Source organism: Neofelis nebulosa, chromosome 3, assembly GCF_028018385.1.
Source record: "Neofelis nebulosa isolate mNeoNeb1 chromosome 3, mNeoNeb1.pri, whole genome shotgun sequence".
NCBI lineage: Eukaryota > Metazoa > Chordata > Mammalia > Carnivora > Felidae > Neofelis > Neofelis nebulosa.
In genome coordinates this window covers 14,604,122-14,617,092 of record NC_080784.1, presented here as the reverse complement: position 1 = coordinate 14,617,092, position 12,971 = coordinate 14,604,122, and the positions used below count along the sequence as shown (strand labels likewise).

At 42.0% G+C, this 12,971-nt stretch overlaps 1 protein-coding gene across 4 annotated transcripts in view; it reads right to left on the bottom strand.

The window, feature by feature from the left end:
• TENM3 (teneurin transmembrane protein 3) overlaps positions 1-12,971 on the bottom strand; it is a 2,564,262-nt gene that overhangs the window by 131,094 nt on the left and 2,420,197 nt on the right. For all 4 annotated transcript variants that reach the window (XM_058719934.1, XM_058719936.1, XM_058719935.1 and 1 more), the window contains one exon: positions 7,798-7,920. In XM_058719934.1, coding sequence (XP_058575917.1) covers positions 7,798-7,920 — 123 coding nt within the window. The remainder of the gene's footprint in view (positions 1-7,797; positions 7,921-12,971) is intronic.

Sequence of the window (12,971 nt, the reverse complement as noted above, 5' to 3'; positions counted from 1 at the left end):
CTTGCCTAGCAATTCACAGGCTCTGAGAACAACTGTGCCTTTTTTTTTTCCTATTGCTATGTTCTCAGAGCTTTGCTCTGTGCATGGCACATAATACATGCTCAATAAATAAATGCACAGTACTGTGCATTCAAAGGAATCTTAAGGATAAGATAGATTCCTTTCATAAAACCCAAATAACCGGGGCGCCTGGGTGGCGCAGTCGGTTAAACGTCCGACTTCAGCCAGGTCACGATCTCGCGGTCCGTGAGTTCGAGCCCCGCGTCGGGCTCTGGGCTGACGGCTCGGAGCCTGGAGCCTGTTTCCGATTCTGTGTCTCCCTCTCTCTCTGCCCCTCCCCCGTTCATGCTCTGTCTCTCTCTGTCCCAAAAATAAATAAAAAATGTTGAAAAAAAAAATTAAAAAAAAAAAACCCAAATAACTAAAAATATTAAGCCAGGAGGAGTTGGTTAACAATAAGTAACTAATAATAAGGATTTCTATTATTGCTTTAGAGAATACTCTGGATGATGATTTAAAGATACATCTTCTTAAAAATTTAGCTACAGATTACAAGTGCAAAATCTAGAACTGCATTAAAAAGAGTGAACTAATAATTATTGACATGTATCAAATGCTCGTCACGTTCCAGTCAGGGCTTGGCATCCTTCGTGTGTTCTCTGATTTAAACCTCAGTGCCACCCCATGCAGAAACAGGAGGTCAGGGAAGGTAATTTATGTAAAGCCACCCAGTAAGTGACACAGCTTCAATTCTTTTTTTTTTTTTTTTTTGAATATTTATTTTGAGGGACAGTGTGTACATGCACATGAGTGAGAGGGGGAGGAGCAGAGAGAGAGGGAGAGAGAGAATCCTAAGCAGTCTCTGAGCTGTCAGCACAGAGCCTGACACGGGGCTCGAACCCACGAACTGTTGAGATCATGACCTGAGCCGAAACCAAGAGCCAGACGCTCGACCACTGAGCCACCCAGGTGCCCCGACGGAGCTTCAGTTCTTAACCACGAGGCTCTGCCAGCATTTGGTTTGTGTATACTTTGCAAGGCGCTGTGGTGGGTCCTTTATGCACTTTATATCATTTAGTCATGCTATTTTCGTATGTTCATTTGACAAACACGTAGTGAGCACCTTTTACACGTCTGTAACTGTGCTGAGAGCTTGGGACAGGGCAGTGGAAGATAGATGTGGTCTGTGCCTCATACTCTAGCAAAGAAGGCCTCCATTAAGTAGTAATGGTGATAGGCACAAACATTCTTCAAGCATTTTTATGTATGATACACCATTTTCAGTATTTCCGCCGAATACTTAAGACTGTCCCAATGATGAGAAAACTTAAGGCCAAAGAAGCTACATACTTTGTCCCATGTAACAGAGCCATTAATGATCAGAACTAGGATGTGAGGCCAGAAGGGGTAGGTTTAAGAGCCTATACTCCATCCTCCTCCCGTACTGTTTCTATATTAGAGTATGGCGTGATCAACAGCCAGAATGTGGAAAGCCTTGTAAGTCCCTTGAAGGCATCCGACCAGAATCTAAGTCACTGAGGAAGATCAGGTAGGGTACTTATATCTCAAATTTGTGTCTGAAGACCGTGGGACAAGACTGGAGACGTAACGTCCCAGATTGAAGGTGGCCTCTAGAATCTAGGTGAGAGATGATGGATCCAAGAGACACTGTGGGGTTGGAGCGGACAGGACTAGATGATGGACTGAATATGGAGGTGACAGAAGAGGAGGAGACAGGCTTGCTTCTTCAGCTCCCGGCCCAGGTAACTAGGTGAATTACGATGCCGTTTCCTGACACAAAAAGCCCTGGAAGAGAGACCGATTTGGAAAGAGAGATGACGGCACTTGTGTTTTCCAAAGATGGTGCCCACGGCATCTTCCATTCCATAGGCTCTTACGCAATGAATCCCTGCCACTTCCTCACACAAAAGGGGGAGTTTGATTCTCCTTCCCGTGAATCTGGGCTGATCATCCTGGCTCTCTGGACCAACAGGGATGTGATGAAAGGGACATCTGCAGATGTCCAATACCTCAGGATGTGAGAAGGCTTGTAACGTCTGCGTTGGTTTCTCGGAATGCTCCCTCTCTTGGGATACGTCCCTTCAGCACCAGCTGCTATGCTCTGAGAAGTCCAAGCCACATGGAACGCCCTGTTTAGATGCTCTGGTCAACAGCCACAGCCGAGCTCCAGCTCACACACAGCACCAACTGCCAGCCACCTTGGACTTCTGGCTCAGTGGAGCTTTCAAACAGCCCCAGCTGACATCTGAAAGGAACCGCACGAAAGACCCAAGCACAAACACAGGAATTTCCCCATCTGCAGAATCAGGAGAGATGACAACAGTTGTTCTTTTCGGCCACGGACTCCTGGTGTGGCTCGTTAGGCAGGGATAGAGGACCAAAGCAGTCGATGGGTTCAGTTTTAGACATGTGAAGTTTGAGGTGCTTGGAAGACACGCAGGTGGAGAAGTTCCAAAGGCACTTGGAGAGATTTTACACAGTCGGTGTCTGGATCTCAAAGAGAGAGAAATATCTACGCCGCACATATTGATTTGGGAACACACAGAACGTAACATAGCGCAAAGCACATAGCATGCATCCGAAGCCAGGAGAGGGGATAAGAGAACCCAGAGGAATTATACTCTGAAAAGAGCAGAGTTCTGAGAAACAACAATGTGGGGGGGGGGTCCAGCGGAGACGGGCGAGCCGACTAAAGAAGCGGAGAAGTCAATGCCAAAAAGTCGGGAGGAGGGGTGCCTGGGTGGCGCAGTCGGTTAAGTGTCCGACTTCAGCCAGGTCACGATCTCGCGGTCCGTGAGTTCGAGCCCCGCGTCAGGCTCTGGGCTGATGGCTCAGAGCCTGGAGCCTGTTTCCGATTCTGTGTCTCCCTCTCTCTCTGCCCCTCCCCCGGTCATGCTCTGTCTCTCTCTGTCCCAAAGATAAATAAAAAACGTTGAAAAAAAAAAATTAAAAAAAAAAAAAAAAAAGTCGGGAGGAAAGCCAAGGTGAATGTGGAATCACAGAAGCTAAGAGAAAAGAGCATTTCAATTCGGAGGGATGGATTAACCATCAACTGCTACCAAGAACTCACATCTGGTAACGACTGAAGAGGATTCAATGACGATACAGACAGTGCAATGGCTAACTCAGGAAGACATGGGTTTCGATGAGTGGTGCTAGGAACATCCGTGAGAAAGGAATTCATGGATGGTGAAGAGATGAACAGAGAGAGATTACACTCAAGAGGGGCTGGCTGTCGGGGCGCCTGGGTGGCTCAGTTGGTTGAGCGTCCGACTTTGGCTCAGGTCATGAACTCACGGATCATGAGTTCGAGCCCCACGTTGGGCTCTGTGCTGACGGCTCAGAGCCCGGAGCCTGCTTTGGATCCTGTGTCTCCTTCTCTGTGGCCACCCCGCCCCCCCCGCCACTTTCTCTGTCTCTCTCTCTCTCAAAAATACATAAAGATTAAAAAAATTAAAAAAAACAACAAGGTTGGCTGTGAAGGGAGAAAAGAAAAATAAGGTGGAGCTGGAGTGGGAGGTCGAGTCAAGGATTTTTTTGTTTTTAAAACCTCCGGAGTCTCCAATGTTGCCTTAGAAGGTGGCAATAGGGGGGCTACTTTGAAGATACGGACTGGAATCAAGCATACTCACGGAAAGATCAGCCTTAAGTATGGGGCAAAAAGAGTGAGAAGTGTAGATCCAGACACACATAGGCATGGAGATTTGCTTCCGGGAAACTGAGAGAACTTCCGCTGAAGGTCTCTGTATGTTGTTGATTGGAAAGTCCATCCACGGAGAGAGCTGGGCTTCCGAGGACCGTCGGAAGATCTGGAGAAATTGTTGACGAGTGTGGAAAGAGTTGGCATGGGCAAAGGAGCCAGGCTGCCAGACTGTTGGGAGTCAATGAGCCAGGAGATGGCCAGGACTATTTCCCCTTCACATGCGAGGAAAGCAAGCTCAGAGAGGTTAAGTAACCTGCTCAAGGCTCCAAAGTACGTAAATGAAGGAGCTGGGATCTGAAGACAGGCCCCTGTGACTGTTTCCAGCACATTAGACTAAATGAATTCCTTGGTCCAGGGGAATAATTTTAGTTTCTGGAAAGAGACTGGTATTGGAGGCTCAAAAACCTCATTCTTACCTCTCCCTTCACATTGTCCACACCTATCAGTTTCGCCTGAGATCCCACACTTCTGACATCTCATCTCCAAAATCTGGACTCAAAGACGGTCTCAGGAATAATCAGTAAAGGATCATGGCATATAATACAAATTCTTCTTTTACATACTAAATACCGCTTAGAAACTCCCGTTCAAATGAGCTTAAAAGCAAGCAGGGAGTTTACAGAAACCTTAGCACCACGATTGTTCCTCAGAATTATATTTGTAAAATAAAAATAAAAGAGGACTGGATGAACAAAAGTACTGTATTTAGAAGCTACCACGAATCAATTGTCTCATTACGTTTAGCACAGTTAATTCGCCCAGTGAGCCTTGTTCAGAATTCTAAGGATTTCTTAAGGGTTGTAATCTAGAATTTCTAAAGAGATGACATGATATATTTCTCTGGATAGTTTATAAAACTGAAATAGTGGACGATGGTGTATGGAGACTGCAGGATCATCACAAAGGCTTAAAAGCTATGATTTTAAGGTACCTCCCCCTTCTTGCAAACGCAGTCCCGTCACGCTCCCCTGAGCCCCGTGTGTTTAAGTATTTAAAAGATACATACCAAGAAGCTTTACTTGGAAAAATGGAAATAAGAATTCCTTATAATTTAGGGTATTTTTTAGGGCGGGGGTAGCGAGGGTACTATTCAAGAAATAATAAAGAAGACAAGTGACTACTGTTTAGGTCACACTTTGGACAAGGTCTGAGTCAAGAGCTGGCCTTCTTTCCAAAAGGAAACATTCGTATGAACTCCCAGGGCAGCTGGCTGGCTGGGGACTCAGCTTTCCTCCAGGGAACCTAACTCATCCTGGGACATCTGCTGACTGTTCCTTAGGTAGGGGGCTTCACAAGGCTTGAAAGAAGTGACTTTACTTCCATGGACATACAGCTGTTCCACAGGCACATAAAAACCGAACCCAGTGCATTCTAGGGTCACCTGGGGAACTGCAGTCTCTCTCAGAGGAGGGGACTTTCAGAACAGTGTTTTTTTGAAACTGTGGACCACAGTCTTTTGCAAACTGTGGAATTATTGAAGTGAGTTTCAACCAGCTTGTATAACTGGGAAACACAATAAAATAGAGCGAAAGCAAAAAACAAAAAACAAAGAAAACCAGGTGTCTTTCACACAACGAGGATAAGCATTATTTTGGGAACCAGATTTCAGATGTATGTGTGTGTGGGTATGCGGATTCTGACATAACGCAGATTTCTCTCTGCGGTCATACAGGATAGCTGCAAACTCTTATCAGCCACAGAATTTCTGAAGCCGTATGTACATGATATTCTTTCAAATGCCTGGAACTGACAGGATCCCAGACAGTTCATTCCAGGGTTGTCCTAAAATCTTCTCACAGATCTGAACCACTGAGCACCTTGACCAACGTTACAAAGTAAACAGGTGAAGAATAGATTTGAATAGAGGTTTAGGCGAGCTGAGGAACGTTGATGCAGGCAGAGGAGGGATTTCTTGGCCAAATCCCGGGAACCAGCACGAGGCTCGAGGAGCATCTCTGAATCCACACTTTCTCGGTATTCTGCTTTTCGAGTATAGTGAAACTAATTAGCCTATTTTCATTTTCAGCATACTAACAGGTCAGGATGTAGTAAAATAAAACGTGTCTACAATAAGCCTTTTTCTCTTTAGTCTTATTTCTTGGGTCTGTAAAAAAAAGTTCTCTACATGTGTGGTTCGTTAAGTGCATCGGGCCTTTTTTACAGAAAACATCTACTTTAAGAGACAGGCTACATTTCAATCTACATAGACTAAAAATAAACACTCTTAATTTCTGTGCAGTTACTCGATCAGTTCACATGTGTGTTATCAGTATACGAAAAATTACATAATTGTTTACTTAATTGCAATTTCCCTCACCTACTGTTTTAATTACTTCGGGTGTGGGGACATATTAGTCACCAGCTTGCAGCTTCTTGGAACATGGAGAGCTTTGTATTAAAAGGCTCCGTACGGGTGTGGGGCCAAGGGTGTTTGTTATCACTATGAAAATCCTACGTCTTATAGGATTCCTCAGTCTCCCCAAGAAGGAAGAGAAACGTCATAGGGTGTTATTGTTAAAATAAAACAGAAGATGAGAACACAGAGACCAAAAAAAACCCCGACGGAAGTGTTAGCCCTGGTGAATGGCTACACGTAAAATAGTAGCATATGCATAAAAATAAACAAATATATATTATGTTATGTATAAATCGACAATAGCTTCTTTCTGGTCTTGCAAAGAAACTAGCCATGTGAGGATGAACATAATTGATGCCAAAGCAGAATACAAATACATGAGATAAGAAGAAACAAGGGGGAAGAAAAGCTTGGGAATTGCTTAAAGGCAGATGATATATTTATGTGACAAAAAAAGGTATCCTGATCCGGTTGCTTTGAGATATGAAGTATTATGACATTTTGCAAAAAGCCAGAGAATTCCAAGTGTCAAAACATATATACATGCACACACACGTTATCAAAATAATAGACAGGGATATACAATATAGATATAGACAGGATAGACAGGTATATAGTATTATATTATATGTGATATAAATCTACACAAGTATATATACATTTTCCTGGGAGTTCATATGGAAAAATGAAATAAAACATTCTCAAACCTCTTAAATTCCGTTTTTAATTCAGAATGAAATGCTTTGAAAGTCTGTTAGCCAAAGGGCAAACTTTTTTTTTTTTTTAATGCATATTTATTTTTGGAGAGAGAGAAAGACAGAGAGACAGAATGCAAGCTGGGGAGGGGCAGAGAGAGAGGGAGCCACACAATCCGAAGCAGACTCCAAGCTCTGAGCTGTCAGCACAGAGCCCGACGCGGGGCTCGAACTTACGAACAGTAAGATCATGACCTGAGCTGAAGTTGGACGCTTAACCGACTGAGCCACCCAGGTGCCCCCAAAGTGCAAACTTTTGAAGGTTTACAGCAAGGGCAAGCAGAGAAAGGTCAATAAATTCTAATCCTTTAATGTATTTTGTATTTGAAAGCTTTTATAACAAAATTAATATAGTATTCTATACTATAACTCCATAAGCTAGTTGAATGAAAACAAAGCTTAATATGCCCAAGATAATATAAGAGATGATATATTGAATTATAGCCTTTCTACAGACTAAAAGTAAAACCAAATACACAACTGCAGGAGGGAAAGCCAGAAATGCCCAGCCATCAAATCGGAAGGCAGAAAATCGTATTATTCCTATAATAAAAATGTGAACTTCCAATCTTTCAAGTGAATGACTAAAAACCCCTCATTAAAAGATGACGTCATATTTCAAAATCGTTTCCCTCTCGGGGCGCCTGGGTGGCTCGGTCGGTTAAGCGTGCGACCTCGGCTCAGGTCACGATCTCACGGTCCGTGAGTTCGAGCCCCGCGTCGGGCTCTGTGCTGACGGCTCGGAGCCTGGAGCCTGCTTCCGATTCTGTGTCTCCCTCTCTCTCTGCTCCTCCCCCACTCGTGCTCTGTCTCTCTCTGTCTCAAAAATAAATAAACGTTAAAAAAAAAAAATTCAAACGTTTCCCTCTCCCAGATATAACTGGATGCGACATGGATACAAATGCATTTATGGGAAAGAGGTATGAAAAGAAACGCACACGACACGGAGCTCTTTCTCTTACCATTGTCGCCAGAAGGTAATGACACAGTGTTTGTCGGCGCCGCCTCAGAATTCACTTTTCCGTTCTCAAATGTGTCGTTTTCGGGCTGCTGCAGCTGCCAGTTGAGGCCAAAGAGATGCATCGCTGGGGGTAAAGAATGCGAGTTGTTGAAAAGTCTGCTGTTTTTAGCTAGGACGGCACACGGTGAGCGTGTTTACAACAGGATTCGTACGTAACGTTAACGTCTCCGCGTTCTGAAATACTAAAGATGATTGTGTTGCAACAATTAGAAAATAAACAGCTTCTAACACAATCGCAGTTTAGGTATCACTGCAGTACAATATTGGTACCAGAAAACTCTGGGGAATGAATCTCTACGTGCTCTGCTTTGTCCGAGTTCCACTCCTCACCATCGCGGAGGTAAGGGGTAAAGTGCTCTGCAGTGGCATCTGCTAAACTTGCCTGACCTCAGGCCATTTGCACATGTCGAAACCTTCGTTGCAACATCCTTATATTCTCAAGAAACACGACGCTACTCATTTGGACTAAGGTAAAAAGTAATTACTCGTCTCACCGATAAATTTGCTGGCCTACGAAATGATGAGAATGGATTTAGATGCACAAAACAGAGTGACACTGGACTATTCTAAATTTAAGATGAGTTTATGACATTCCATTAAAAAATGGCATGGATGACATAACATGTTACGTGTCAGGTAAGTTCACGTAGGGTTTCTGATGTGGGTATGATAAGCTTGCAGATTCATGAAAATTTTGTAAGTGTGTTTACTGATTTTCTTTATTTAAGATATTTAGAAAGTAGACGACTATAAGACTTTCTAATTATAAATTTATAAATGTAACAGAATTTGAAAAATTTTATTTTTAATATATTTGAAATATTCAGAACAATCACTGTAATAATACTGACTGCTAACACTCAACTAAACATTCACTTGTGTTCCACAGAATACAGTTTCAGAATTAATCCCCAAGGAGGCTAAATATCCACAGGGAGACACAGTTGTAGTCACGATACGTATTGGAATTTACGAGAGAGGTGAAGAAAGACATAGTGTTTAAAGAAGTATTGTTAGACACAGCATGATAACTACCACTGTCAAAAGGCAAGCCCTTATTACATATGCAACATACGCAGTAACACAATTACACTGGCACAGTGGAAAGAAGAGGGGTTTAGATGTTAGATTTTGGTTTAATCCTCAATTTGGGATTAAATGATGTAATACTGTTAATACTAGTTTTACTTAGAAAATGAGGTTGGTCCTTACTTAATAGATATGAACTTTCTAGGTCGTATAGGTCTATGGGGGCATATGACGGACAGTTAGTTAATACGTAGCAGGACAGCTCCTAGTACGTAAGTATTTCATTTATTTATTCTGTACTCTACTGAACTATATGAAGTCACCTGACCAGACCATGGAAGCTCTCAACATATAGTCCCTTCTGTCTGTAATGCTCACCATCCACTGTAAAATATCCATTCATCACTCAGATGTTAGGCACCAACGATGTGGGGAAGCTGTCTCTGACTGGGCCGGCCATCTCTGTCAAGACCGTTTTCATTTACTTTTGTATCTCATGTACCTTATACGTAGGAAGTCTTAATAAATATCTGTCAAGTTCATGAAATCTATGTTCTGAGGTTTCAAAATCAAGAAAACAGTTGTGGATGAAAACACAGCAATTTAAAGGAAAAGTTAATAATATAAAAGAAGTGAACGGATAAGAGTAGGGTGTTACATTATTAGTAAGTGATTAATGACTGCATTAGCATAACAGTATATGAAAAGTATATAGTATATAATAGTATATGAAAATAGTATATGAAAGTCCCCTAGTACCATACACAATTAAAGTTAAAAGATTCAACAGTTTGATTTGAAAAGATTTCAACACTCTACAAGTTTCGCAGTCTTTCGTGAACAATACCTGAAATACAATCATGCCCTAATAAACACAGCAAACACAGATACACACAGAGCTACACCTACTCTGTATATCTGTAAAATGTACATACTCCCCTCTCGAATTATAATCTGCCAGCAACTCCTTTCAAACTCTGGTTTTTCAAGGATTAAGATATACGTTATAGAATCCTTGAATTCAAAAACTGTCAACTTGTAAGGAAGTATAGCTTCACATGTCATTTTGCATTAAATTGCTTAGTATCTGAGCGGCAAAATGTCAGGAGCTTTCTAAACATTTATCGCTTCATACGTTTTTCAAGGTTTCAGATATTTCAGCAAGTTTTGAATGAAATAATGGGAACTGGTCCTGCAGACAGGAGAAGGTTTGACAGACGTACTTTGGCATGCCAATGATAAATATTCCCGAAAGGGTCAAAGTTTCTCCACAAAATAATTTATCATCATTGTGGGCTTTTATGTAACATAAAAAGTCTCCCAGGATGATAGATTTGCTTATATTATTGGTTTTAATAGACTTTGAAGTCAAGAGAGAGAGAGAGAGAGACTCAAGAGAGAGAATCAATGGAAACTGCACGATGTCAAATATTAGAAAGTGATCTTATGTGTGTGTTTGGAGAGTGATTTTATTTTATTTTGTTTTGGTTTTTTTTGCAATTTTTTTTGTTTTATTTTTTTAGGCAATAGCTTTCTCATATATATTTTTCTTACAGAAAATCTCAATAAAATGAAATTCCAGTTCTACTTAAGATGTTGTATAATGAGAACCCTACCCAGTAATATTACATCTTTTAACATCGCATTCAAAACAGAGACCAACAAGTTGTTTGGTCTTGGGGTATTATGTACTTTGAAAATCTTGGGCGTTTGGTATTTAGTGATGCTCTTGACGCTCATTACGTGTAACTTGAGATTTTTATACAAATACAGGGTGTTAGTCAGACTGACTCCAAAAATGACAGAGGCAAAGACAGAGGCAGCAAACTCAATAAAAGTCAAAAATGCGATAGAAATTACTGAGCACTGGTGCAATAAAACTCTGTGGGAAGTCTTGGCAGACAAAGGCAGGGAAAATCGGTGAAATAAACTACATATGCAAATAAAGGCGGATGAGCTAATCCTTCAATGCCTGAGCTGGAAAGCACATTTGAAGCCCTGGGAAGGCGTCTGGTGCCACTACTCATGAAGGGTAAAATCAATCCTTGATTTATGCATGAGCCAGTGGGGGGGCAGGGGGTTGTCCAGAAGTGGCTGGGAGCTAGCTCTGTGCTCTTGTGAGCCCCTCCCCCCCCTCCCCCCCTTCCCCCCTCCCCCCCCCTCCCCCCCCTCCCCCCCCCCCCCCCCCCCCCCGGGGCAGAGAGCTTAGGTGGGCAAGCCTGCACACAGTGTTCCTTGTGTTGGTGTTAGATCTCTTTTTAAAGAAAACATTCACTGGACACTTACTATGTGTCAAATGTGTGTTACCGCCTCACCTGTTTTATCTCCCTGAATCTTCACAAAGACCCCACTTAATACTATTTTTTTTTCATTTTAAATCTGAGAAAATTGAGGCTTTTAAAAATATTTTTCAGAGAGAGAGAGAGAGAAGGGTAGGGGCAGACAGAGAGGGGGAGAGAGAGGGAGAGAGAGAAGGAGAGAGAGAGGGAGAGAGAGAGAAGGGTAGGGGCAGACAGAGAGGGGGAGAGAGAGAGAGAGAGAGAGAGAGAGAGAGAGAGAGAATCCCAAGCAGGCTCCACACTGTCAGTGTAGAGCCTGGTGCAGGGCTCCATCTCACGAACAGAACTGTGAGATCATGACCTGAGCAGAAATCAAGAGTCTGATGCTTAACCAACTGAACCACCCAGGCACTCCGAAAACTGAGGCTTTTTGAGAGTTTTAGGTTTCAAGCAGGTCAACAGTGGACGTTGCCCTTAAACCCAGACGTGGAGGACAGGCATTCCACAACATGCCTGTCCTCTCTGCTACCGGGGGGCAGTGGAATGTGAAAATCCACGCAGAAGGAGGTGAAATGTGACTTTTGTGGGGGCCGCAGGCTAGACAATGTTTTCTACTAGATCTGGAAAACTGAAGGCAGAGATAGTATCTGACGGCGGAGGATGGGCAAAGATATTAATAAGGAACATTTGTGTATTCCAGGCACGGTTCTTCTGTATGAGTACTTTTCCACTGTACTATATTCTCTTTTTGAGGAGAATAATTTATAGTAATAGGATAATGATGGAATTAACAACGGGCTATTGTGGTTAACTCTAAGAGTCTGAAAAACAGCAATTTAAAAACTACATGTAAATGCTACATGTGTGTATTTCAAAGTTACAGAAAGAGCATTCATGTAGCTTTAATCTTAAAAAATTCGTTTCTGATATCTTGTTTCACAGTTTTCTATTGCTATTTCCATGTATTTCTGGGCGGTTTTAATGAGGGGCGGGGGCTGGATTCATATCTAAAATGTTATTCAAAGAAGAATGGAATTTGTGAATGGCAGCAGTAACTATATGTCTGCTCGAGTGTGTTTTTTTATATTTTAAAATACTTTGATGTCTATTATCTTCTAATAATGTACTGCCTGACGGGGGTCATTATCCCTGTTGTGAGTGAAACACAGGCAGAGAGAGGGTTAGTGACTTACCCAATGTTTTTTAAAAAGTTAGTGTAGAAAGACAACTCATGATACGAGATCTCTTGACCCAATTTCAGGACTTCTCTTCCTATACTGTGCTGTTTTCCTTCTGAATTGTTCTGAATTCAAACTGAGCATTCACATTAAAGAAATTTTAACACAAATTATTAATTTATTTTTTGACAGTACATATAATCAGAAGCTGTCCATTTGTCGAAATTGGCTTCTAAATACAAGATGTTTACCCACTGAAAATGGTAGCATTTTAAAATCATTTGTACACTGTTTGTCTGGAATTAGAATGTATTTTCTTTGTATTAAACATCTTAGAAATTATGGTTAAGTCCCCAGTTGGTCTACAAATGTCTGTCCTTATATCCAATAGAAATAAATATACACACGGCACCAAAACACATGAACAAGAATGTTCTCAGAAGCATTATTTGTAATAGCCACAAACTGGAAACCCAGATGTCTGCCAGCAGGAAAGAGGAAAAACAAATTATAGTGTAGTCATACAAGGGATTCTACAGACCAATGTAAATGAATAAGGCGTTGCCAGATGCAACGGTATGGATAAATCTCACAAGCACAGTATCGAGCAAGAGAATCCATTCACAAAA